We start from the raw sequence: 26,866 nt of genomic DNA, 5'->3' as shown, positions 1-26,866 counted from the left end.
TGGGCGGCATACAATGTACCTCTTCTACAGAGGTTTAAGAGTTGCATTTCCAGCATTGCTCCACGAGATGACACTATGGGGTTGCAAAATAGTCCTGCATCCCTAAGGAAGGAATAACATTGGGAAGAAGAAACCTCAAAATTGTGTTATAACATAATAATTACACAACCATTCATTGTGCGATTTCATGTCGGTCGGGGTGAGTGTGTAGGCAGAAGACGACTGCTTGGGGACGTATTAGTTATCACTCGCGGCATTTTATTTTATTTTTTTGCGGCTGCATCAATCTGTATTTTGCAGAGTAAGGTAAATAGAAAAACAGGCCTTTGCCCCACCAAGGTTACAATCTAAATGTCAAGACAAATGCAGTGGCATGTATTTATGATGCAACCCAAAGCATGTAAGCCCCAGTGTTCAACAAGGCTTACTCCTGAGTAAGTAAGCCCTGCAATTTTGGGCTGTGTGTAAGCAGAGGATAAGGAGGACTAAGGCTTAAGCCAAAGGCTTCATGGAAAAGGCCTGTGAGCCAGAGAAATGTGGCAACCCATCGGATTTATAGGATAGAGACTTTGGGCAGAGAGGCCAATAAGGGAGGAATGGCGGGGTCATTTAAGGAGAGGACCCGAGGAAAGCTGGTCTTGTGCCAGCAAGCCTGACTTGTCCCCTTAGATAAGCAGGGTCTGCCTTGGTTGCATTTGAATGGGAGACTAGAAGTGTGAGCACTGGATATTCCCCTCAGGGGATGGAGCCGCTCTGGGAAGAGCATCTAGGTTCCAAGTTCCCTCCCTGGCAGCATCTCCAAGATAGGGCTGAGAGAGATTCCTGCCTGCAACCTTGGAGAAGCCGCTGCCAGTCTGTGAAGACAATACTGAGCTAGATAGACCAAGGGTCTGACTCAGTATATGGCAGCTTCCTATGTTCCGAGTGCAAAGGGAAAGAAAGATGCATTGCAATGAGAAACCACTTTGGGAGTTTTCGCGGGCGAGTCCTATATCATTTTTGATTGAGTAATACACAGCAGAATGTGGAAGAAAAGCTTTCAGTTCAAAATGGACACAAAGTAGTACTTAATCATACCACAAAACCATTAGCAGATGGACACATACATGGGAGGAGGAGGAGAAGCTAGTGGTGGTCTCCCACCTGCTATTAAGGGATGATAGCTAAATGGAACCTCCATATCCAGAAGCAGTCTTCCTCAATGCTAGTGGATGAACAACAAAGGAGCCGTTGCCTTTATTCCCAGCTGTTAAATCCCTCAGAAGCAACCAATTGCCCACTGTGGAAAACAGACTAGTCACAGTCTGGCTGGCTCCCCTGAAGTCCCCATCCAGCACAGCTTTTCTAAGGTTCTTATGGATTTGTATTCTGAGGTGGTGGAGTCCTCTCTGAGTGGGGAGGACTGTACCACTAGAAGGATTTTGCAGTTTCCCATTGGCTTATGACGGCTTTCTCCCCCAGTGACTGATTTCTACCGTAATCCTCCCAACACACCTAGTCCATGCAAGAAGATGAGTACCCAACAGGGAGAAAAGTTCTCACTCAACCCTTTTTACTTTAAAAAAAAAGACGACTGAGGGGAGACATGACAGAGGTCTATAAAGTCATGCATGGTGTGGAGAAAGTGGAGAGAGATTCTTCTCCCTCTCCCATAACACTAGAACCAGGGGTTATCCCATGAAATTGATTGCCGGGAAATATAGGACCGACAAACGGAAGTACTTTTTCACACAACGCCTAATCAACTTGGGGAATTCTCTGCCACAAGATGTGGTGACAGCTAACCACCTGGATGGCTTGAAGAGGGGTTTGGATCACTTCATGGAGGAGAGATCTATCAACGGCTACTAGCCGGAGGGCTATAGGACACTTCCAGCCTCCAAGGCAGGATGCCTTTGAGTACCAGTTGCAGGGAAGTGACAGCAGGAGAGAGGGCATGCCCTCAACTCCTGCCTGTAGGCTTCCAGTGGCATCTGGTGGGCCACTGTGTGGAACAGGACGCTGGACTAGATGGACTTCCATGGGCCTGATCCAGCAGGGCTGTTCTTAAGTTCTGATGTTCTCTCCCTGTGGTTTTCTGATTTCAAGAACTTAAAAACTAAAACAGGTGAGCATTCCAAAAATGTGACCCCCGACCTGCACACTGTACGTGCCATGCCATCACCGCCCTCCGTGGCATTCGTGAATGTGTTGCAGGCCCCTTCAGCTACAGGGAAAAAGAGCCTCCGGAGGACATGGCTGTCTCTGAGCGGAATCCGCGCAGGTTTGCCTGGAGCAATTTCATGGGCCATATGCTTTCGATCACACATTCGAGATGTCCTGAAGAAAGCCGTGCGGCTTCAGCTCTGTGAACACAGATGGCGGAAAGCGTAGCGAGAGAAAGGAGGGGTGACTTGCGGGGGGGGGAGGAGGGCGGGGAGAGGACTGGGATTTCTGAACAGATTGTGACCATGGAGTGCGACACACATCTGAAAAGTTTACCGGGAAGGAGAAGTTAATTAAGGGGTGGGGGGAAAGGAAGACAGTTCCGAAATTTGCCAGGGGTTAAGTGAGGTGGTGGAAGTTGCCACACTTCCGCTCATTAAATGCCAGCAGGAAAGAAGTGTGTGTTTCACTGGCAACAGTGTATATGCGTACACAAACCTATGCAGCAATGAAAAGACCCTAAAGTTGCCCTCCCAGGCTCACGGATGTGGGAGGAGATTCCGTGCGAATGAATTGAGACCGACTTCCGAACAAACATGCCTAGGAGGACGGCGTCACAAGTCATTTGACGATGGCTCTGACTTGGCTTTTCATTGCTGCTCTTAATTTAATAATTTAATTTTTTACTGAATATTAGAACATTACAAAAATGGGGTAAATCCCATCCACGGCAGAACAGATAGCTCACTTCATTGCGTGAATATAAAATATAAAGAATGTTATATATACCTTGCCTTTCAAAAAAATCACAGGCATCTTACCACCAGATTTAAAACCATTATATATATGAAAATTGCTTCTGCTTGCAGGGGTTTAAATACACAGGTGAGCAGAGGTGCTCTTGCCCATGGACTTTGGGGCTGAAGTCCAGGGCCTCCAGGGTTCCCCCAAATCCTCTTTAGTCTATCCTGGTTGGTGTGGTCACCTGGCAGAGCATGATGATGCTTAATTTGCAGGGGAGTGGGGCCCTCCAAAGGCCATTAGGTCCAGGCTCCAAAACTACCAAGATGCACCTCTGCAGGTGAGCATTCAAAAAATGTGATTCGAAGAATGTGATATGTGTGTGCATTTTAAATCTGGTTGAAAGGTACTTTAATTTAAAAAAAGGTATAAAACTTGTAATAAATAAAATTGCTTCTTCCATGCAACAGTACTGTGATTTGAGGGTGTATATACACACTCACACACACACTGATCAGGTCTTGCACATGTGGGTGGTGGTGTCTGAATTAAAAGAGACTAACTCAGAAAGAGATCTTGAGTTGGGGGTGCAGTGAAAACATCAGTTCAGTATGCAGGAGCCGTAGACAGGGAGGAAGGTGGAAGGAAAGAATCGACACAAGGGAATGAAAAACACTACTGCCAAGGTTGCAATGCCTTTATATAAACCTAGGGGGGTCAGTGGCTCTCTTCCCACTTGGAAAACCATATATAATGCCATATATATCCTCGTCTCCCACAGGATATGGGATAGAGCTGGAAGGAAACGTGTTTGTAAAGATCGGACAGATTCACGGAGGAGGAGCAATGCTAAACACTTTCTCGGAGGAGCACGCAGGTGCCATCAGATTCAGTGTGGGTTCACACACTCTCAAATAGGAGTGCTTAGGACTGCTGCCAAAGGACCTCCCTGTTGGGCTACCTTCCAGTGACTACGTGATTTCTCTCCAGTCCTAGCTCAGCAAAAGGGTGGGCCCAGTAACCAGCGGTCACTAAAAAAGCCACCCCGGGATCGCTCTGGAACCTGCATGTTCAGAGGCAGTCTATCTGGACGTGTACCAGGCAGCGAGGGCTGTCGCCTGCCTATCCGGGCCCGGCTCGAGAGCTCTCCAGCTCCCGAGACGTCCTCCTCGTCTAACGTGCCGCCCTTGCTCGCAATCGCGGAACAAATCGAAAGCGATTCCCTTGTGCGCATGCGCCACGGGGGCCTACAGAGGCACCTAGCGAAGCCCCGCCCCTTTGGAACAGCTGCGAAGCAGTGGGAGGGGAGAAAAGCAACATTGATACATTTCCAACCAATCGGCGGCGAGGGCGCTGCCCAACCAACACCGCAGCAGCCAGTGGGAGGAGGCGGCCTTGAGGACGTGGCTTGGACCTGCGTGCCCCCACCCCCACCCCCCCTTTCCGCTTTCAAGTTTCTTCTGTTGCAAGTTGATCGGTCTTTTTCGCGGGGAGGGCGCCTTTGCAAGCCACTGTGGGGCGCCATGGCTTACCCCCCTGGCTATGGGGGCCCAGGTAAGGGCGTGGGAAAGCGTTGAGCCGGAGGGGGAGGAACGGTTAAGCGGGGCCTGCCTGGTGGGGAGTCCCTGGGTGGCGGGGGTGGCTGCACCCGCCCCTTGCAGCCCCCCAACACCGGGACTCTCCAGGAATCGCCCCCCACCTTCAGGGTACCCTTGAAAGCCACGACTGGGAGTTCTAAGGGCTCGAGTTGGTGAAATCTAGGGGGGGAGGGGGACAAGAGAGGACAATATCCAGGAAAAGTGTTGGTCAGAATTGGAAACCCGTGGCATGTCAGAAAGTGTGGGGTGCTCATCAGTGGGGAGGAGAGGCCGAGGGCTCCGGCTCGGGAAGGAAGCCTAGATCCATTCTTCCACGTGGAAAGGCTCACTTTTCCATGGGGCAAGATGTATTTTGTGCTTGGAGAAGATGCGTGGTCTGCAGTTCAACACTGTTAAAATTGTTCTCAAGTGTTTTAAATTGGTTTTGAATGGCTTTGAGCTGGGTTCTCCGTCTGTTTTTATATTGTTTTAAGCAGTTGCTGCGCACCGCCCAGAATTCTGGGATGGGGAGGTACAGACATGTCATGACTAAATTAATTCATAATGAATTATTAAAAAATAGGTGCTGCTATATACTGAGTCAGACCCTTGGTTCATGTAGTTCAGTACTGCCTACACAGACTGGCAGCGGCTTCTCCAAGGTTGCAGGCAGGAGTCTCTCCCAGCCCTATCTTGGAGATGCTGCCAGGCAGGGGACGTGGAACCTCAATGCTCTTCCCAGAACGGCCCCATCCCCTAAAGGGAATCTCTGACACTCCTCACATGTAGTCTCCGGTGTTTCCTCTAAGGTGTGCACGTGTGCGTGTGCTCACAAGTTTTCTGATGTCCGCTCAGTTAGTGTTAGATCCCGCACAGATTGAATCAGGAAGGCCCCACTCTGAATGCAGATGCGCACACACTGCCTTGATACTGAGAGACCACAAAACGCATTGCACACACAGATGAAAAAGTTTAGTGTTTTGCACTGGTAGTCTCCCGTTCAAATGCAAACCAGGGCAGACCCTGCTTAGCAAAGGGGGGGGGCAATTCACGCTTGCTACAAATGACTTGACTAGCAAGCCAGAGGTTGCCGGTTTGAATCCCTGCTGGTATGTTTCCCAGACTATGGGGAACGCCTCTATCAGGCAGCAGCGATATAGGAAGGTGCTGACATCTCATACTGCACGGGAGGAGGCAATGGCAAACTCCTCCTGTATCCTACCCAAGACAACCACAGGGCTCTGCGGTCGCCAGGAGTCGACACCGACTCGACGGCACACTTTACCTTCACCACAAGACCAGCTCTCCTCCAAATCGGGTGGGAGGACTGTGAGAGTCTTTTTCTCAACGGAAATCTTAAAGAATCCATCTTGGGCTAAGAGGGGATCCAGTGGTGCATTTGCAGGAGAGTCATTATGGATTTGTTCAAGGAGGTTAGTCCGTACCTGTGATGGTGGAGAGAGCACGCACTTTGCCTGGAGAATGTCCTAGGTTCCGCCCCAGCGTCTTCCTGTTACAGGGATGTGGGGCAAGACCCGTTTGGGCAATGAAAACAGGTCCGGGCCCAGGGGGACCGGATGTGGCCGCAGGCAGCTTGGTCTGGCTCTGGCGATCCTGAGAAGTCTCTGCTGCCGGTCAGAGTATGCAGGGCTGCGCTGGAGGGACCAGTACTCTTGCCCAGTATGGCTGCAGCTTGCATGATCACATTAGCTGTGGCTTGCCCCAGGACTTGCTTCTCCTCTCCATCTTCCGTATAATGTTTGGCTGAATTTTTATTTTTTTTGAAAAACCTGTCCAATTAGCACTTTTTAACCTACGCTGCGTCCTTGTCAGTTGTTCCGGGCCTTTGATGTTTCTGTCTCATCCGGCCGCCTTAGGGGAAAATTTCTACCAAGCTGGTTTTTCTTTTTAAGTCCCCCAGCTCTCCGAGGCCCCCCACGATCTCTTCAGTCTCTCGACTCCCACTCCGTTCTCTGCAGGGAAGTTGGAAACAAAAATGTCTGTTGCTGGTAACGAGAAGCCAGGTTCCCCCTTCCCCATTCTGTATCCCCCCCCCTGCCCCGCACCCCCTCTGAATTCAGTAGCAGAGGTCCTTCTGGGGAGGTGATGGCACTCTGCCATCAGCCCCAAATCCCAGCGTTTCTTTCCTCAAAGGTTAAACATGGCCCCAAGGCAGCCTTCTGATGTCCTCCAAACATTGGTTTAGAAAAGAAAAGAAAAGAGGGAATTCTACGGGATTCGCCTATCGTGGCTTAAGCTAAGATGCCAAGACTGATTATTTTCACCACTGCATATCGGTGTCTGCCACCTCATTCTTCTGCCTGTAGAGTCCATGGCTCAAATTCAGATGCAAGGAGAAGCCGGCACGAGCTGGAAGAGGGAGGAATTCTCAGCTAGACCCTGCACACCGATGCACTGTGCGTTTTGCTTTCCTCTTCTGCAGGTTCGAAACACAGGGCGAGAGTGCCCGTGATGCCACAGAACGCAGACGCCCCTCAACTCTTTGACGACACCAGCTCGGCTTATGGGCCACCGCCGGGGGTTTACCCCGCCCCAGGGATCGATATGGGCTTCAACCAGATTTTTGCTGACCCGGTGGCCAACGTGGCCATGGCTTACGGCACCACCATTGCGTCTCAGGGCAAGGATATTGTGCATAAGGAGGTAAAGGCACACACACACACACACACACACACACACACACACACACACACCACCTTGTCTCTCATTGCTGGACAATTCGACCCTTAAGGACTTGCAGCGGAATATCTAAGTAGCAACCGGCTTCCCCAGAAGCCTGCTTTGGGAGCCTTCCGTCTCTCCCACTTCTAGTTTCTTTTTACGTGAGACGCCCACCGTCTATCCAATGGTTGCTCTCCGTTCCACGGCCAAGCAAGTGTTGGTCTGGGAGAACAGGGCAGAGGGTGTCCCGATAGTTAGTAGCCAACGGCCATCAAAACACTAATTGAGCAAGGGTCTTCTAGCCGCCAATGGCCCGGGGAAAAGTTAACCTCTAGCCCTTGGCCACAGAAGCAAAGGCTAACCGAGGAAGCTGCCGTATCCCGGGTCAGACCAACGGAACGGCTAGCTCAGGGCTGCCTTCACTGACAGGCAGCATTTCTCCAGGGCTTCAGATGGGTCCTTCCTGGCTCTTTCCCTGCTCGGCACTGATTGAACTCGGGACTTCCTGCTTGCAAAGCAGGTGCTTTACTGTTGAGTTACAGCCCCCCGTATCCTACAGCAGATGGCCCACTGGTATAGTAACCCATCTGGATGCAAACCAGGGCAGGCCCTGCTTAGCAAAGGGGGTTGTTTTATGCCTGCTGCCGCAAGGCCAGCTCTCCTCCCTCAACGCTTCTTTTGAGCGCCTGGGGCCTTTTGCTCACAGTCTGTTTCCACCAGATCCACAGGTTCATGTCCATAAACAAGCTGAAGTATTTCTTTGCGGTGGACACCTCCTATGTGATGAAGAAGCTGGCGCTGTTGGTGTTCCCCTATGTCCATCAGGTACGGAAGAGGGACCGGGGTCCGTCCCCAGTTCTGATGGGTGGGGGGCAGCCGGGAGGCCGCAGCTCTGGGGTTTCCCTTTTCTGCCACTGGCAGTGGAAGCAGAACAGAGGTCTGTGAACTGGGCTGTGTTTCTTTTTAAAAAGAAACCGATTTGAAGAAACGGTGCACGTTCAGAGTGCCACTTCCGTGCGGCTGGGCGTCCACAGCCTTGGCCTGTGGGTGCACAAAACAGGTCTTGCTTCTGCCCCGTGTACCTCTCAGAAGAAGAAGAAGAAGAAGTGGGCAGGGGAGGTCTTTGCCGAAATGTCCCCAGGCAAACTGCACTTGTAAACTATGCAGCCCGCAAGTGGAAAGCTAGCACGACAGGGAGTTTGTTGGACTAGAGGCGTGCTTCCGGCTGTGCTAGCTTCCATTTGAAAGGGATCTTGGAAATGGCTGTTTCATCCTGCAAGGAGAAAACTAGCACAACAGGGAGTGAGTGAGATGACGATTTTTCCTCGGGCTGTGCTCATTCCCACTGGCAGAAAGCCCTTGCCATGGGGGCGGCCTTCAGAGACACTTGCCTCGCAAAAGTGGCCTGTAGAAAGCATGGCTGACTTGGATGAGCTGTTTTTCCCCCCCAAGAGTGAAAATTTGAGCAGGGTATTTTCAGAACGGTTCTTGGACAGTGAGCTGTGGAGATACATGTGTACTCCTTCTGTTTTTTTCTCCGCAGAACTGGGAGGTTCGCTACCACAGAGATGTACCCCTCACGCCCCGACAAGATGTCAATGCACCTGACCTCTACATTCCCAGTGAGTCTCGGTCTCTTTCTTAATACTAGCTGACGCAGAGCATCTGCACCCTAGTTCTCCCTGTCTTCCCTCCCCCCCAGTCCCAGTTTGTTCTCCCCCCACCAGCTCATTCTCCCTCCGCGGTCAGCCAGCCTGGCCACCGCTTGCCCTCCGGTTTTTTCCCCCAGCCAGCGCCACCACCATTTTCTCCCCGTGGCTAATCGGCAGCTGTTTGTGAACTCTCGTGAGAGTTGCCACGCGTGGGATTAGCCACAGGTACGTCTTAGAGAAATATATAGAAGATGAAGAGTTTTATCATCTTCAGTGTAAAGCAGATTCAGGGGTTCTCAAGCGTCTTTCTCTTGAGGCTAAAATTTTGCCTTGTCTTCAAGAATCTCTCTCCCCTGCCTTCCCATTTTCTTCTCCAGGTATGGCCTTTATTACCTATATTCTGCTGGCTGGTATGACTCTTGGATTACAAAAAAGGTCAGTGTGCATCCTTCTGACCTCTAGCAAAAATTCTTGGGCTGGGGTGCTGTGTTCCCTCTAACAGGGATTCCCAGAAGTTGTTCACTACAACTCCCAGCATCCCCAGCTGCAGTGGCCTTTGGTTGAGGATTATGAGAGTTGTAGTCCACAACATCTGGGAATTAATTTATTTATCTATCAAATTTGTACACCGCCCCAAACTTTTGTCTCTAGGTGGTTAACAATAACCTAAAATATACGCAAAACTTAAAACCATTTAAACAACTTAAAAGTCAAAAACAGATTAAAACCTAAAACATTTAAAAATCTGAAAAAGCTTGGGTGAAGAGGTGGGTTTTCAAATGTTTTTAAAACACTGTCAGAGATGGGGAGGATTGTATTTCAGTGGGGAGCGCATTCCAGAATCACAATCTCCTAACAGGAATCCCTGTTAGAGGGTATAGTGCTGGGATAGTGCCCTTCAGATTGGGACTCAGTGGGATCTGACAGATAGGGGATCACCAGCGTAAAGTTTTGGTATCGGTTGGATTAATTCAGGGAAGATGATTCTTGGGACTGCACAGATTTGAAGCCTTTAGTGGAGGAAAGAAAAGGATCCTTGATGGTTTCGCTGCATGCCTGCTAAATGGGCAAAGGTGCACCTTTTGAAAGTGGAAGTTCTTTTCTATTTAGCAGAGAGAGAGAGCATCTGTCCCTCTCCAGCCCAGCATGGCGTCTCTCTCAGTGGGTGCTGCTGGTGCCTCCTTTTGCGTTCATTTTTAGATTGGGAGCCCCTTTGGGGCAGGGAACCATCCCCAGGTGCTCTTGCTGCACAGAGTTTGAGAAGCCTGCTCAAGGAAGCCCCTTTTCTGCCCCGCAGAGCCTCTCTTCCGTAGCTGTTGCTGTGACACCCCCACAGAGAACATAGTATTTGTGGTTGTTTTTTTTGTTCTGCAATGGCACGAGCTAGATAATCCTTCTAAGCTAGGAAACTCCACGCTCAGAGTGTCCCTCGCTTCTCTCTGGTTGGTGTTATTTAGTGCCACAGCTTATGCGGTTTAGTATCTTCGGTATTTCAGTATCCTAATGCCTCTGTGTCTCGTGTCTTCATTGAATTCTTAATTTGCTGTTGAGCGTTAATCCACTCAGACGGGTGTAAATATTTAAATGCGTGGTGTGGGTGGGGCTCCCGGCTGAAAGTCCAAGGCGGAAATAAATCCACTCATTCGTCCTCTCGACCCGCTCGCTCCCAGGTTCTCTCCGGAAGTCCTCGGCGTGTGTGCCAGCACGGCCTTCGTCTGGGTGGTGATCGAGGTGCTTGCCCTGTTGCTGGGCTTGTACCTCGCGACCGTTCAGAGCGACTTGAGCACGTTTGACCTGCTTGCCTACTGCGGCTACAAATACGTGGGGTAAGTCAGGCCTTCCTCCCACTCCCTTCAGCGCCTGCACCCCTAAGCCTGCTTAACGGTGGTCTGTAAAACCCAGGTGCTGTGCATAAAATAAAATAATAATAAAAATTCAGACCTTGCCCTCGGACCTGTAATCTAAAAGACCGGGGTGGGGTGGGGGGGAAGGAAGGTGGAAATGCATTAGAATGGGGAGTCCTCGGCTGGTGGGTTGTGCACTGCCTGGAAATGGGTCATGAAGCACATTGCCTCATACCGAGTCAGGCCCTTGGTCCATCAAGCTTAGGATTGTCTACTCTGACTGGCAGCAGCCTTCCAAGGTCCCTCCGGCAGCCATAGCTGGGGACGCTGCCAGGGATGGAACGTGGAACCTTGTGCACGCCGAGCACATGGTCTGTCACTCAGCTACGGCCTCGGCCATCGGCAGAAGAGGAGAGCTGGTCTTGTGGCAGCAAGCATGACTTGTCCCCTTCGCTAAGCAGGGTCCGCCCTAGTTGCACATGAATGGGGGACTTGATGTGTGTGAGCACTGCAAGAGATTCCCCTTCTTAGGGGATGGAGCCGCTTTGGGATGAGCAGAAGATTCCTAGTTCCCTCCCTGGCAGCATCTCCAAGATAGGGCTGAGAGAGATTCCTGCCCGTAACCTTGGAGATGCCGCTGCCAGTCTGTGAAGACAATACTGAGTGAGATAGACCAAGGGTCTGACTCAGTATATGGCAGCTTCCTATGTTCCTATGCCCTCTTCCATTTCAAGCATGCCAATGCTTGCAATTTCCTCTTCCAGGATGATAATGGCTGTCGTGGGCGGCCTGATCTTTGGCAGCAACGGCTATTACATTGCCCTGGCGTGGGCCTCCTGTGCTCTCATGTATTTCATGGTGAGTACTCTTATCGGGGCAGCAGCGATCTAGGAAAGATGCTGAAAGGCATCATCTCATACTGCGTGGGAGGAGGCCATGGTCAACCCCTCCTGTATTCTACCGAAGAAAACCACAGGGCTCTGTGGGCGCCAGGAGTTGATGGCACAACTTTGCCTTGACCTTACTGTGGGCATGAGCGCTCCCAGGATTCCATGGGGCAGGACGTCGGCAGGCCAGTGGGCTCCCAAAGAGATGGGTGGCTGAGTCAAGCATTAGGACAAGGCCAGGCCAGAGCGAGGGTCCGTCATGCCTGTTCTCAACAGTGGACAGCCAGATGCTCCCAGAAAGTCCACAAACAGGTCTTGAGAGTACATAAGAACAGCCCTGCTGGATCTGGCCCAAGAAGGCCCATCTAGTCCAGCATCCTGTTTCACACAGTGGCCCACCAGATGCTGCTGGAAGCCACAGGCAGGAGTTGAAAGGAGCATGCCCTTTCTCCTGCTGTTACTCCCCTGCAACTGGTACTCAGAGGCATCCTGCCTCAGAGGCTGAAGGTGGCCTATAGCCCTCTGACTAGTAGCCATTGATAGACCTCTCCTCCATGAAGTGATCCAAACCCTTTTTAAAGCCATCCAGGTTGTTGGCTGTCACCACGTCTTGTGGCAGAGAATTCCACAAGTCAATTATGCATTGTGTGGAAAAAGTACTTCCGTTTGCTGGTCCTAGATTTCTTGGCCATCAATTTCATAGGATGACTCCTGGTTCTAGTGTTACGTGAGAGGGGGAAGAATTTCTCTCTCTCCACTTTCTCCCCACCATGCATGATTTTATAGACCTCTATCATGTCTCCCCACAGTCGTCTTTTTTCTAAACTAAAAAGCCCCAGTGGTTGTAGTCTTGCCTCATAAGGAAGGTGTTCTAGGCCCCTGATCATCTTGGTTGCCCTCTTCTGCACCTTTTCCAGTTCTACAATGTCCATTTTTAGATGTGGTGACCAGAATTGTACGTAGTACTCCAGGTGTGGCCGCACCATAGTAACAGTCCTTTCCTGCCACTCAGCAACTGATTTCTGTGCTAGGTTGCCTCTCAGGTGCTATTTAGGTATCATGGCTTACACCCAAAGGACTATTAAGTCCTCTCCTCCAGCCATCTAGTTAATGGCTGTAGCTGCACCTTGTGGCAGTGAGTTCCATAAGCAAATGGCCATGTGCAAGAGGGCTTGCTCTTGCCTGGCTTTAACCCACTTCTGTGGGAGACCCCTGAGTTCATGTAAAAAGTCTTCCCTTTTGGTCAAAGACCGTAAATAAAGTATGATGATGAAAAGTCTTCCTACTATGTGGGGAACTGACTTCAGGCTGCCTTAAATTGGGGGTTCCCCGATGTGGCTGCACTCTGCCACCAGTTACCCCTAGCTTTAGTCATTGAGGCTGAGGTTGATGGGAATTGTAGTCCAACCAGACCTGGGGATCCTAAGCTGGAGAACCTCTCAACCAGGCAGTAGTAATACTTTTCTCCCTACTTTTAATTTTTTAAATATTTTAAAAGACGAGGGCAGCTTTTCTACTTCATCTGATGCGTGCTGTTTCTCTGCCTTCCTCAGGTCCGCTCCTTACGGATGAAAATCCTCCCTTCGATGGTACAAGAGGGCCTGAGCCGGCCGAGCGGGCGGGCACAGATGTATGTCACGTTGGCGGCGGCCGCCTTCCAGCCTTTGATCCTTTACTGGCTGACAGTCCAGTTGGTGCACTAAGCTAGGGAGGGCCGAGGAAGTTTTGGTGGGTAGGGGGCAGAGGAGAGAGTCCTGTCCTGATGCGTGTGGCCCTGGTTTTGGTGAGGACTCCTCCCTCCCACCCACGCCGAATGGCATAAAATAGTATTCTTCCATCCAGTCCCAGGTTCAGAAAATCAGGGGCGTGTGCGCTCCATTCCCAACAGGAATGATGTTGACTCAGCGAGGCTCGTGCGCCCTCGCAGGAGTCTGCCTGCCCACTCAGCCTGAGAGTGGAGGGAAACTGTCCAAGTATCTAAGCTTAATGCTGCTCTGACTGGGCCCCGAGTTCTTGCTCGTGTGGCTAGGAGCAAACTGTCTTCACCTCCGTTCTAGGGAGAGAATTGGACGTAGGGAGGTTTACACGCAGTTTTACTATGCAAATCGTTTGGGAAACAGAATTGCTGGTGTGCACGTGTGTTGTATGTCTGTGTATATATATATCTTTTTCCCCCCCATGTGGAACAGTGCCCTGTCTCTCTCCCTCTGCCCTAGCAATTGGTTTGCTTTTAAGATTGTTCCGTGGTCAGTGGCATTTTGCCACCCACCTCTCTCGGCAAGGAGTTTCCTGCTCCCCTGGGCCTGGATTCTCAAATCTGCAATGTCAGATGGGTTGTCGCCCATTTCTCTTCCTCTCCCCTTTGCCTTCATGAAGTTTTTTTGATTATTATTTTTTTAAGGCTACACCTCTTTAAAATTCTGGCCAGCAAAAGGGTGGGGTGAGTGGCTAGATAGAAAACCCTATAAAATCTGGAAAGTCAAAGAGTTTTTCGCAGTGTTCCTGCCCTCGGGGAAAGGATAATTATTTTCATCTTTTCCCATGCGTTCTGGGGAAGGCTTGTTCTTGGAAACAATGATAAAAACTGTGCAACCACCAAAGCATTTGCTCGTGACAATTTATGTGCGTCTTAACATTTCGCAGAGTGGCCAGCTCTCTCTCTCTCTTTTTTTTTTTAAAGCCGGGCTGCTGTGCTAACTGTTGCAGGCCGGAATAAGCTTGCCTTTGTCCCATGCATGGGTGAAACAGCCCTGTACAACTTATTTGTATCAGCCATTGCTTCCTCCCCACACATTCTGTCCTAAAAAGAGGTGAACCGTCACCAAAGCCACTTTATCCCATCTCTTCTGAAGTCTGTTACTCTTAATCTTGGACACCAGGTGGCAGTAAGCACCCCAAAGATCAAATGGGGAAACTTTGGTCCAGTCTGTGACGGATGCTGGTTTCTCGAATTGATTTATCGGCGTGAGAATTAACTTGGTGTGTTTTAATTATGAAGAAACTTCATAAAGGAGCATGTTTTGCTCTGGCGGGGGATGGGGGGAGGGATTCTAGGCTGAGCTTCCTGAAAGGCAGTGGCCTCATTCCCACTCTCTTTGGTCTTCCTATGTTCCTATGACTTTAATAGGAAGGACAAAAGAAACTCTGCTTTAAAAGCAAAATGCAGTGTATAGCATCAGGGCATTAAGTGCCTACCAATAAAACCTGATGTCAGGGATAACCTTAAAACAGGACTGCAAAACCTGGGCCCTCCCGCTGTTTTTGGACTACCGTCTCCATCATCCTAAGCACTGTGGCCCATAGCCAAGGATTATGGGAGTTGTAGTCCAGCATCTGCAGGAGGGCTGAAGTTATAACAGCCCACCTTAAAAACAAAACAAAAACCGTCTGACACAGTAGAAGGCAGCTTCCGATGTTCCTGTGGAAGAGCCTCTCTGAAGGTTCTAGGTTCCCTCCCTGGCAGCATCTTCAGGTAGGTCTGTGTAAGACTCCTGCCTGCAGTTTTGGAGAGCTGCTGCCAGTCAGTGTTGAGCGACAAGTGGACTTGGCACTCACAGAGCAAAATGGTCTCACCTGGCTTGCAGGTGTGCCTGGTTGTGTGTACATGGTTACGGCGTGCAACTCCTCTCTCTCTCACTATATCATTTATCAAATGTCATTCCTTTGCTGCAGAGTTCCTGAAGTTGAAACAGCAGCAGATCCTGTTTTTAGATCTTTCCAAGGGGGGAAAAAAACAAGAAGCTAGAATAATTGAGGCCCTTGGTTTGCCCTTGGCAACCCTAGCAGGCCTGCCGAGGTGAAGGCAGAGGGGGTGGTGTCTGTTAATTTCACTTTTTCTAATAAAAGTGTGCGGCTTGCGTGATACACACACTGCTTTTGGCGAGGCGGAGAATGAGAGGTGTACAAGGCTCTTTTTCCTTTGCAGTTGCAGAGGGCCAAAAAAAAAAAGTGAAATTGACTTGTCAACGTAACCTCATTTAACCTTGCCTTTCCCTATAGAAGCGACAGTATTGTGGGAGTTTTTACCAAAAAAAGGGGGTAGGCAGATGGTGCTTTGATGACGGCTGGTGGAATTCTCTTTAGGAGTTCTTGCAGCGTAGTTATCACTTCTGAAAGCCCCTGAACAGGGACTAAATACTGTACGAAGCACATAGAAGTGGGATAACTTTAAAAAAAATAGCTTTAGGAACAACATAAGGAGCTGCTTCATACTGGGTCAGGCACTGGTTCACCTCGCTCAGTATTGTCTGCATGGACTGGAAGCGACACTCCAAGGTTTCAAGCATCCTATTTCGGGAGGCTGCCAGGGAGTGAATCTGGGACCTGTGTGCAAGCGGGCTGATGGTTTTCCATTGAGCTGTGGCCCTCTCTCCTACAGCGCTCACATGCAGTTACCCATCCAAATACAAACCAAGTGCACCCTGCTTAGCAAAGGGGGCATCATGCTTGCTACCCCAAGACTGTCGTAACACCTGCCCCCAGATTCCCGGTGCTGGTCTCACGGGTTGCATTTCTATCCACTCTTCCTCCGAAGAACTCAAGATCGCATAGAAGGTGCTTCCCTCCTGTGAGGTAGGTTACGCCAAGAAAGGGTGGGCAGGAAACTAACCCAGTGGTTCCTCCAGATGTTGCCCAACTACAACTCCCAGCATCCCCAGTCACAATAAATTGTAGGGGGGGGGCTGATGGGAGTTGTAGTCAAGTAGCATCTGGAGGGACCCTGGTTGGGGACGATTGTGCCCGACTGGTGATCGTCAGCTGGGAGCACTCACCCTCTCGGTAATATGTGCCACCAGCCTGTGAAACGGGTTGGTATTCTTTCCATGTCATCATGGAGGGGGAGCAAGACGCAGAGAATATTTGTTGCATGGAGCTGCTTAATGGATTTCAGTACGGCGTGCTTGAGAAACACCATAAATGCTGTGTGGGTAGCACGTCTGCTTCCAGCTCACTCGAGACTTGCTTTCTCTCTCACATACACACACACACACTCCCCCCCACTCCAGCTGGGAGAGACTCCTGCCTGCAAGAAGAAGAAGAAGCTGGAGAAGCCGCTGCCAGTCTGTGAAGACAATACTGAGCTAGATCGACCAAGGGTCTGACTCAGTAGATGGCAGCTTCCTAGGTTCCTGGAGTTAATGTCTTTGACCTGTCTTATGATTTCAAGCAGAGAGGCCTTGTTTATTAGCTGGATGTATCCTGCTCTCTCTCTCCACCACTTCCACAACTACAAAACTCACCTATATTAAAGAAGGGGTGTGTGTGTCAGGCTTTGTACCCAAGGTGGGGGGTGGGGGCAGGGAGGAGGGATGGTTGCCAGCATGCACACGCACTCCTTGCAAAGCTTGTATGGGTCAGAGGGATCCTAAAGAGCTACACAGGTGGCAGAAGTGGGGGTGTGGGGGTCATTTCCTGCGGCCTCCCCCCGAGGCTTCTGTCTCACCATGCCTCATGAATGGGCCAACCCTGTCTCCAGGCCACAATGGGGCTATTTCGTTTAGAAAAAAAGACGACTGTGGGGAGACATGATAGAGGTCTAATAAAATCATGCATGGTGTGGAGAAAGTGGATGGCGAGAAATTCTTCTCTCTCACACATCACACTAGAACCAGGGGTCATCCCATGAAATTGATGGCCAAGAAATCTAGGACCAACCGAGGAATTTTTTTCACATGATGCATAATCAACTTGTGGGATTCCCTGCCACAAGATGTGGTGCCAGCCAACGGCCTGAATGGCTTGAAGAAGGGGATCCGTTCATGGAGGAGAGGTCTATCAAGGGCTACTAGTCAGAGGGCTATAGGCCACCTCCAGCCTCAAAGGCAGGATGCCTCTTGAGTAGCAACTGCAGGGGAGTAAAAGCAGGAGGAAGGGCATGCCCTCAGTTCCTGCCTGTCGGCTTCCAACGGCATCTGGTGGGCCACTGTGTGAAACAGGATGCTGGGATGATCCAGTAGGGCTTTGTTTATGTTATGTTCAATACATATGTGCACAAGGCCCCTTTTCCTTACTCCCTTCCCCAGCCCATGGCCGTGTCTCTTTCGCATCTCCGACACCAGGTGCTCTGAGGCAGGAATGCAAGCATGTTTAATTTTTGATTTAGCACCATGGGGCTGATCCTCAGGGTCTGGGCGCCTGGGACGCAGTGGAGGGGCTTGCCTCCCCGAGTAACTGTGCCCTGTTGATGGCGTCGCGAATGAAAGGGGGAAAGCAAGGAAGCAACAGGCAGCCAGGGAAGTGCTTGCAGCCGGGAGAGGAAAAATACCAGGCGTCTGGAACAATATGCGTCGAAGGAAAAGCTGAAAAGAACAGGCTATGTTTAGCCCTGAGAACAGAAGGAGAAGGAATGGGGGCCCGAGGAAGGAAGGATATGCTGGCAACCTTCAAAACACTTCAAATTTAATTTTGTAACTTTTACAAGCGGAGAGCTGCATACATTCATGGGTGGGGTTGTGGGTGATGTAGTCCCTGTTTGTTCTCCCTTTGCTCTCACACAAACCCATTCATAACACTTTCATACATAATTCCTGTATGCCTAGTGCTCTCTCACGCACGCACGGTCTAGTAACTGAGCTGCAGAGAGAGAGCTCTGCACGAAAACGTCGGACGGATCAGACAGGTGCTGCAGCTCAGAGGTTCAGCACATGCTTTGGAGGTCCCAGATTCAACCCTGAGCACTATTCTGCAGGACCTTCCTTGCCTCTAAGGCGCTCAGGATTCTCCCCTGCCGTGCTTTATCTCACAACAACCCTGCAAGGTAGGCCAGGCTGAGAGAGAACGACTGGCCCGTGGTCACCCAGTGAGCTTCACGGCTGGGTGGGGGTTTCAAACTGGGTCTCCCCTACCCCTAACCACACCGGCTGTGTAACCCGTAAAGGGAGAGGGACTCCTGTCTGAAAATCCTGGAGAGATGTTGCCAGTCAGTGAAGACAATGCTGACCCAGTTGGACTACTGGGTCAGAACGTTTTGTAACGAGGAAACATTCTCTCTCTGTGTGTTCTGCATGGGTGTGGGATTCTCATGCTAGGGTGCAAGTTTTCTTTGCACAAAATGGGTTTCTGTTATTCATTGCCCTGGAATGTTCTGCTGGTCAATAAAGGTGGGTCAAAAATGCCTGTTAAGTGTTTTGGTGTTTAAATCTGGGTTTGAGGATTAACCACCCCCACCCCCATGTTATAAGCTCTGCTCCTTCCACAAGGGAGATACGGCTCCCCTTGCTGCTCAACTGTTCAACTTTGAATTTTGTTTCACGCTAGGCGGACGGAATAAGCAGAAGCCATATCCAGTTCCTCCATCCCAAAGGCGGAAAGGTGTGCTCTAGGCAATAAGGCCTCAGCTGCACTCTTTCTCCGAGGTTGCAGGAGAGCGGTGAGAAGGCACGGTGCTGATTCTGCCTTGGGGCAGAGCACCTGGGTTCCAGGGGGGCATGCAAGGGAGAGGAGAGAGACCCACCTGGATGGATAAAATTGATTTGTGCTCTCTTTCCAATCAAGCGGAGGTCTCAGCCGCTGCAGGGATTGCCTGTGGGGCAAAGGTTTTTCTAGGCTAGCTGGCCCCTTGTGAGAGGAAAGTGGTTTGCATTTTTTTTACCTTCTCAGTCAGGATTGATACTGCAAAGCAAATCTGACCACAAGAGGCTCTCAGATGGGGCTGTAGCTCACTGGTGGAGCATCTGCTTTGCATGTGGAAGGTCTCAGGTTCAGTCCCTGGCAGCATCTCCAGGTAGGGCTGGGAAAGACTCCTGCCTGAAAGCTTGGAGAAGCTGCTGCCGATCAGTGTAGACGATCCTGAGCGAGGTGGTCCAAGGGTCTGACTCTGTGTGGCAGCTTTCCATGTCCCTAATCCTCCTTGGGACTCAGGAATACTGCATCTGGGCAAGAACAGACGCAGCCTCCCAGGGTCTCCTACAGTGTATGAGTAGTCCATCCTAAACAGATGTGGGGCACAATTCTGGAGTCTTCCTAAAGGATTGTTTTGGTGGCTATAGGCCAGCTCCAGCCTCAGGGGCAGGATGCCTCTCAAGACCAGTTGCAGGGGAGCAACAGCGGGAGAGAGGGCATGCCCTCACCTCTTGCCTGCGGGCTTCCCAGAGGCATCCGATGGGCCACGGTATGAAACAGGATGCTGGACTAGATGGCCCTTCTTGGGCCTGATCCAGCAGGGCTGTTCTTATTACAACCATTCCTGCCCTGTAGGCCCGGGCCGGCACTCCCAGGAATCTTGCACCACGACCCCACCCTTCCCTCTCCCTTCAAATCCCTCTTTTTAAAGACCCACCTTTTAAGGATCATGACACGCTCACATGTGGGAAGCACTTTGCGTTCTCTCGACTTACTCTGATCAAGCTGCTGTTAAGCAGAAGAGCAGGCCTGGCTGGGATCAGCTGGCAATGCTAGCGAAGGGGAAAGCTCTCTGCACTGTACACACCCCTCCTGTTTTGCTCTCCCATTTCCACCCCAAATGGCACAGATCAGAAGTATTCAACCACAGTCAAATGATTTCCCCCCTCTCTTTTCAGTTTCCAGCATGGTTTCTTTATACAATAGTCCCCTGGAGAGGGGTAAAATAGGGGTCCATCAGAATAAAAACAAACAAAAAGGAAGTAAAGGAGCATAGGAATGAATGCTACCAGGGAGGAAGGGTGATGGTCCCTCCACCCCCCCCACCCCCAATCTTCCCAGATGTCAGAAGTTAAGCCAGAGGGTGGGATTTCCCATTTCTACTACCCATAAGGATGGACTTCAAAACAACCAAATTTCTACAAATGCCCCAGTGGGCTATGACTTATGCAGTCAGAAAAGAGTCAAAGAGAAGCAGGTTGTCAGAGCATATAGCAAGCATTGGAACCAGGGTCCCCAAATAAGGCTGCCAACTTCTTTTACAGGCCCCTGTTCCTCTGCCTTTCGCAGCAGGTTGGCCTGCAGATTTTCGCTAGGAATAATGCTTCTCGGCACGGCCGTCAGAAGGTTCACCTTCTGACTTCTGTGGCTCAAGCGGCTGTTAAGACACAGGAGCAGGCCAGGCTGTTCTTTTCCTGGTCAGCTGGCAACTCTAGCCCCAAAAGCTATAGTCAAGGCTTCTTGTGAAGTAAATAAGGATTTATTCAGTGTATTTAGTAAGATTTCTACCCTGCTTTTCTATAAAACAGTATTCAATAATGCTGGCAAGAGTGCCTCTGAGCACATACAGAGCACCGTTAACTGGCCAGAGCCAGGTTGGAGCCTTGGAGCACCTCAGTTTTGAGTAATTAACCTGTCTGAAGAAGTCCACCATACAAGGGACCCCTGTTGCCACAGCTCTGACTAGAGATATAATTACTTTGTGGGGGGGAATATTGTCTCAAATTAATTATCATTTATGAATAATTAATTCAAAGACAACCAAGTCCACCCAAAGGCTAAGAGTCAGAGAAAGGATTACCACTTCATGGCCCCAATCCAGAGAAGTAAGTCCTGCTAAGCACAGATTCACTTTCTTTGGATCGTGACTGCCCCCCCACCCTTTCCCCCCTTGTAGAAAACATCATTAAGAAACAGGCCCCTAAAAACAAACAAGGCCTAGCTTAAATTGTTTGGGGGAAATATGTGGCTATTATAAAAATAATAATATTTGGATACAGAATCCCTCTGGAGAACAGAAGAGTACGACACAGTTCCCTTCCAAAGGCTCATTAAGCATTCTAATGGCACATCGATTTTTTCAGTTCAAAGATGCAGGAAGGACCACAAGCCGAGACAGTGGGACTTCTGGCCTGCCGAGAGGCCTCCCCAATCATCTCCTGCTCAACAACCAACAAAATCTAGCCGAGAATTCTCCAAACGTACATGTTTTAAAATGGCTTTTTAAAGAAGCAGAACAGATTCAGCAAATTCAGAGAGGAGGATAGGTCTATTGATGGTTGCAATGCCACCTTGGCTAAATAGAGCCTCCATGTCCAGCTGCAGTCTACCCCTTGAGTATTGGATGCTGCAAGCGAAAACAAAAAACAAAATCTAACAGCTGTGGCCTCCGTGTTCTGCTTCCTAGAAACATCTGCCCTGGGGCCGCTGTTGAGAACAGAAGGCCAAATTAGAATGGGGCCTTGGCCTGACCTGAGGGCTCTTCTGGAACTAATAGCCATGATAGTCCAGAATGGAGCCTCCATATTCAGGAGCAGTCTACAGAGAACCGGACGCTCAAGAGAGATGGGCTTTTGGTCTGATCTAAGAAGGCAATACTTGAGCGTTCTTGTTTTGCATTTGTTAACCCTGGCTGTTTTGTTGCTGCTTTCCCCCTCTTCCTCTTAACCAAAGCAAAAAAAAAAAAACAACCCACAACGGTGGTGGCAAGTCTACATCGATACAGGCTCCGACTCCCACAAGAGGGGATGCAACCCAAACCTCTCGCTTCGCTCCCATGTGCCAGGAGCGAGGCCTGAGGACACAGAGGCTTGTGCAAAAAGGAGAGCGAGGCCTGTGCGTTTCCATGACAACAGAGTACCCCCGCCACTTCCAGCCTCTGCATCCCTTCTCCATCCAAGAACATTCAGCAATTCAGAAAAAAGGCCGCCGCCGCGCATACTGAATTACAGCCATTTCCCACCGACTGAGCCGTCTTTGGGAGGGGGACATTTCGGCATTCGTTCCCCACCTCCCCGATTCCCCAGCGAACCGTTTTTCTTTTTTCTTTTTTGACACTTACAAAATGGCCGCCCTGCCCGAATTTGTATTCAAGATTTTTCTTCTCCTTCCGAGAAACGAACACCACCACACTTACAATACAATACAATAAAATAAAATAAAATAAAAAATCAAATCAAGGGCCAGGTCATATCCTGAGGACCACTCCAGGGGAGGGGGTTAGGGAAGGATGTTGGAGGGGAGTGTCCTTCTCCCCAGCTTTTTCCATTTAAAAAAACAAAACCTCCTAAAGGAGTAGAGGATGGAGATCTCCGCCCAGCCAGGTCACCCCCGAAATCTGGAGTTAATTATGCTGGAGAGAATCTAGTTGCAACCCTCCAGACCCCAATACACTGCCCCCCTCACCCCCAACACTTGCTAAAGGCCACCCCCCGGACAAATTTTTCACAAGAAATACAACCAGGATGTCCACAGGCAGAAATCAGGAAGAGTTGCTTCTCCAAAACACAGAACCAACGGGCATTATTCCTGGGGCTGGAACAAGGCAGTGGGGGGTGGTTTAGCAGCCCCCATCCGATATGAGGCAGCAAAGTTTCAGTGTCCAAGGCAGCCAGGATAGAAAATCTTGCAGCGTTATCGGCTTCAGACACGTGGCCTCAGGCCTGTTGTGGGTCCATCCCACCCCGCCACAGTCTTAAGAGTGTTGCCGTCATAGTCCAGGAGGGGCGCATCCCAAAGAAATGGCTAGGACCAACTTAAGGATCTCCCCCCCACCTCAAATGACTGTGTTAGAAACTCACCAGCGTATAAACCATACTGGGTGGCACAGCATGGAGAGAAAAGGAGAAAAAAAGAGAGACAGGAAGGAAGAAAAGAAGCGTCACCAGAGTAAAGTCACAAACAGCAAAGAAAGATCCGCATTTAGACTAACGGCCCATTTGCAACAACTACGATAGGAACGTTGAAATATCAAATCTGCACAAATTACTGCAACCAAAGTAATAGTTTTGGAGGGAGAAAAACCCATATATACTATTTGTTTTTAGATGCACATGGATCCATTTCAGAATGGACCACTTTAGAAGAGGCATTCTTTCCTGGGAAAGATGGGGGAATGCCTCTTACAGACAATGAACCTTTCAATCCTCTTGAGTTTTCACTGCTTTTCTGCAGAGCTGATAGAGTGGGCAAGCAACTCAATGCCCAGTGGCTTGAGTGCAGGAACATGCAGTTTACCAAAGAATAGATGTGCTAGCTAGGGATCTGGCTTCCACAGGATTCCTGCCCCCACCCCCTGCAAAAAACAAGTAGCGACAGCATCCATTCCCCATGCAAAACCATTACCCACTGTGGAGCAGCCTTCCTTCCTCTAGGTTGTCCCCATCACTGTGTTCTTAACATGGTTTTCCAAGATTGCCTCATAGTTCACATATGCACCAACCTTCGCTTGCCAGATCTAACACGTAAAATGATCTTCAAATCCAAAACCGACTTACCTGTACAAGTAATAGAAGAATGACAACAGGTAAAAGGCCAGTTTGCACCATGACTCCTTCTGGCAATAGTTTAAGATGTCTGCGTTCATGATGGAGACGGCATCATACATCACCTCCGAGCCATCTGCCGGGCGGTGAAAGTACCTGGAGAGGGAGAAAACAGCTGGGTGAGGACTCCCGAGAAGGGAAGCCATGGCCATATCGACAGGGAGGAGCCTACAAGAGCTTCAGGGATGTCCCAGACTTCTTCCCTATACATTTAGCTATTTAGGAGTTTGCTGTTCAGCATTGCCTTTATAATGGCCTCTCCAAATGTACCCTTAAACATTTCTGGGTTGGGGGATTACAGGAGAGGCTAGATTCTGAGCCAGGGCTGAAACCAGATTTCAAGGCCAGGGTTTCAGCCTGCACAATTATCTTTGGCCGGAGAAGGACAATCTCTCTCTTTCCTCTCCCCACTCACCCTCACCCCCACAAGCTCCTTGGAACAGCAATTTCCAGGACCAGAACTTCAAGTCTCCAGAGATGTTCAGGAATAGACTATAATCTCAGTAGCCTAACAGGTTGGTCCCAATGCAGGGAAACATAACGATCCCCTCAGGCTATTTATGTCTTGCAGACAGGTCAAATTTCACAGCTAAAACTGTTTTTGTTTTTTAAAACCCTGTTTTGGTGGGCGGGGTGGTTTGTGTTTGTTTTTAAAACAATACTTCGGCTAAACACCCAGTTCTGAAGACCCGGAATCCGGGAGTTCTAAATATGGTGTGTCTTTCCTGAAACCCACTGCAGCTTGGAGAAAAGAGTGCCTCCGACCATGTAAAGCATCCTTCCTTCCACAATGAGAATGACTCAGTTTTGAGACCAGATGTTCAGCCTCTCCCCAACCTCACCCCTATAAAAACCCGGCTGTTAATGCGGGGTCCCATAATATTTTATTGATTGATTGATTTCATTACATTTATATCCCGCCCTTCCTCCAAGGAGCCCAGAGCGGGGTGCATGGTTGTTTCTCCACCACCAAATAGGTGACGCGGGATATTAATGTGCTTCTCAAATAACCACAGAGCTACAGTAATTAACCTCTGGTTTTTGAAAGGCAAAACCAGAATCTTTACTAGTTAGTGCTGCATCCTGCCACATCCTCATCCCAACTGGACCAGCCCAGAAAGACCCCCTGCAGAAAGAAGAGAACTCCATTGCTGACTGGAGCACTGCTAAAACTAGGAAAATGCCCCACTCAAAGAGGCGAAGGGGGAAAGACAGGCCCTGACCGGTCCCGATCCGTGCAGACAATAATGAGCTCAGTGAAGCAAAGGTACCTGCAGAAGCAGAAGGAGCTACCTCTGTAAACTAATAACAGGCCATCAGAGCTCAATCTCACCTCCATAAGTGGTAGAAAAGCAGTGGGATGTTGAGACCCAAAGTCACCCATTCGGCTGCACAGAGAAACATCAGGCAGAAAAGACCATGAATGGAATATTCTGGAACCACGAGCTGCAAGGAAAACACTCCCAATCATCAGCACTCCGCGGGGACACCCAACGAACGACGGTGACAGGCAGATTATTTTAACACTCCAGACTTAAGCTGGTTTATTTATCGTACGTTTATCCGCTTTTCCTCCGAGGAGATCAGGGAGGCACACATATTATCCTCTCCCTTTGATTCTCACAGCGACTCATGTATAGGCCAAGAAACAGTGGCTGGCCTGGGTGAATGACGCCCAACATAGGAACATAGGAAGCTGCCATATACTGAGTCAGACCATTGGTCCACCTAGCTCAGTATTGTCTACTCAGACTGGCAGCGGCTTCTCCAGGGTTGCAGGCAGGAATCTCTCTCAGCCCTATCTTGGAGATGCTGCCAGGGAGGGAACTTGGAACCTTCTGCTCTTCCCAGAGGGGCTCCATCATCCCCTGAGGGGAATATCTTCCAGTGCTCACACTTCTAGTCTCCCTTTCATATGCAACCAGGGCAGACCCTGCTTAGCTAAGGGGACAAGTCATGCTTGCTAGCACAAGACCAGCTCTCCTCTCCTAAAAAAAAAAAAAGCAAAGCAGATGCTCTACCACTGAGCTAGGGCCCCATGTGTCATGTAGGAACATAGGAAGCTGCCATAGTCTTCCTGACATCAGACCCTTGGTCTATCTAGCTCAGTATTGTCTTCACAGACTGGCAGCGGCTTCTCCAAGGTTGCAGGCAGGAATCTCTCTCAGCCCTATCTTGGAGATGCTGCCAGGGAGGGAACTTGGAACCATCCTGACGAACAGTGCTGGATTAATGGAGACTGGTGCAATCCTATACACAGTTACCTGGGAGTAATTTCCACTGAGTTCCCATTTATTTCAGAGTAGACTATGAGGTGTGGCACAGGCTGTGCATTCGACTGCACATGCGCGAATACGATTTCACTAACCCAACACGAGTCAGGAACGCAGGCTGCAGCTTTGGCACAAGCAGCGAGCTCATTCACAATTGCAGTCTTAGGCAGGATGTTGGCCATCATTTACACAGGACAGTAACTGTTTCTCAGCCTATACTTGAGTTGCTGTAATACAAAAACACATGACCGACTGTTTCAACATCGCCATCCCCACAAGGACACAATCTCTCCAAAAAAGGAACCCTCCTAAATCGACCCTCTAATACCACAGAGGGCAGCAACACATCCATCCGGGCTAGCGTCAAGGCTCTTCTGTGGGTTAATTTATTTATTATTTCTCTATGTAAACAGCTTTGGAAACTTTTGTTGAAAAGTGGAATATAACATTTGTTGTTGTTGCTGATGATGATGTGCAAGTGGTATGCATTGTTAATCTGAATAGTGAACTCCTCTAAGCCCCTCAAGGGACCTCCTCTCTGGGGTGCAAGGACGCTCCAGAAGAACCCCGGACCTCGCAGTCCTAAGAAAGACTATTCAGAGGAGAAGGGTAAACGGGGGTGAAGAGAGGCTCAAGGAAACTCACCTTTCTCAAGAGGCAGCAGATGCGTTCAATGTTTTTCAATCTCTCTCTCTGTGTGGAAAAACGGGGCAAAATTGGAGTCTCATTGCTACAGTAGGAAGTGGGCAAGACGGGGCGGGGGAGGAGGAGGGGGAGGAGGGGTTGCATTCATAGGAACATAATCAAGCAGCATTAAATACTTCCGTAGGGATTATACAGTGGGCAGAACAAGAGCTTAGAAAAACATCAAGCTTTTTCCCCCTATGCCTTACGAAGCTAG

General features: G+C 49.8%; 2 protein-coding genes across 7 annotated transcripts in view; one reads left to right on the top strand and one right to left on the bottom strand.

The window, feature by feature from the left end:
• Positions 1-26,866, bottom strand: part of LOC128336998 (protein cornichon homolog 2) — a 73,854-nt gene that overhangs the window by 12,019 nt on the left and 34,969 nt on the right. For 5 of the 6 annotated variants that reach the window (XM_053277410.1, XM_053277407.1, XM_053277411.1 and 2 more), the window contains exons 3-6: positions 26,611-26,658; positions 25,026-25,138; positions 23,645-23,788; positions 22,949-22,964 (exon numbers count right to left, since the gene is read on the bottom strand). In XM_053277410.1, coding sequence (XP_053133385.1) covers positions 22,949-22,964; positions 23,645-23,788; positions 25,026-25,138; positions 26,611-26,658 — 321 coding nt within the window. Of the gene's footprint in view, positions 1-5,413; positions 6,437-22,948; positions 22,965-23,644; positions 23,789-25,025; positions 25,139-26,610; positions 26,659-26,866 lie in introns of those variants that run through there. The other variant, XM_053277414.1, reaches the window with a different exon arrangement.
• YIF1A (Yip1 interacting factor homolog A, membrane trafficking protein) lies at positions 4,318-14,128 on the top strand. The gene is made up of 8 exons (XM_053277415.1): positions 4,318-4,440; positions 6,907-7,127; positions 7,866-7,970; positions 8,689-8,767; positions 9,175-9,232; positions 10,468-10,623; positions 11,406-11,499; positions 13,082-14,128. The coding sequence occupies exons 1-8, from the start codon at positions 4,410-4,412 to the stop codon at positions 13,229-13,231; spliced, it is 894 nt and encodes a 297-aa protein (XP_053133390.1). The 5' UTR covers positions 4,318-4,409; the 3' UTR covers positions 13,232-14,128.

Source organism: Hemicordylus capensis, chromosome 14 (genome assembly GCF_027244095.1).
Source record: "Hemicordylus capensis ecotype Gifberg chromosome 14, rHemCap1.1.pri, whole genome shotgun sequence".
NCBI lineage: Eukaryota > Metazoa > Chordata > Lepidosauria > Squamata > Cordylidae > Hemicordylus > Hemicordylus capensis.
Note: the sequence above shows the minus strand (reverse complement) of the source record. Positions and strands in the feature narration are given on the sequence as shown.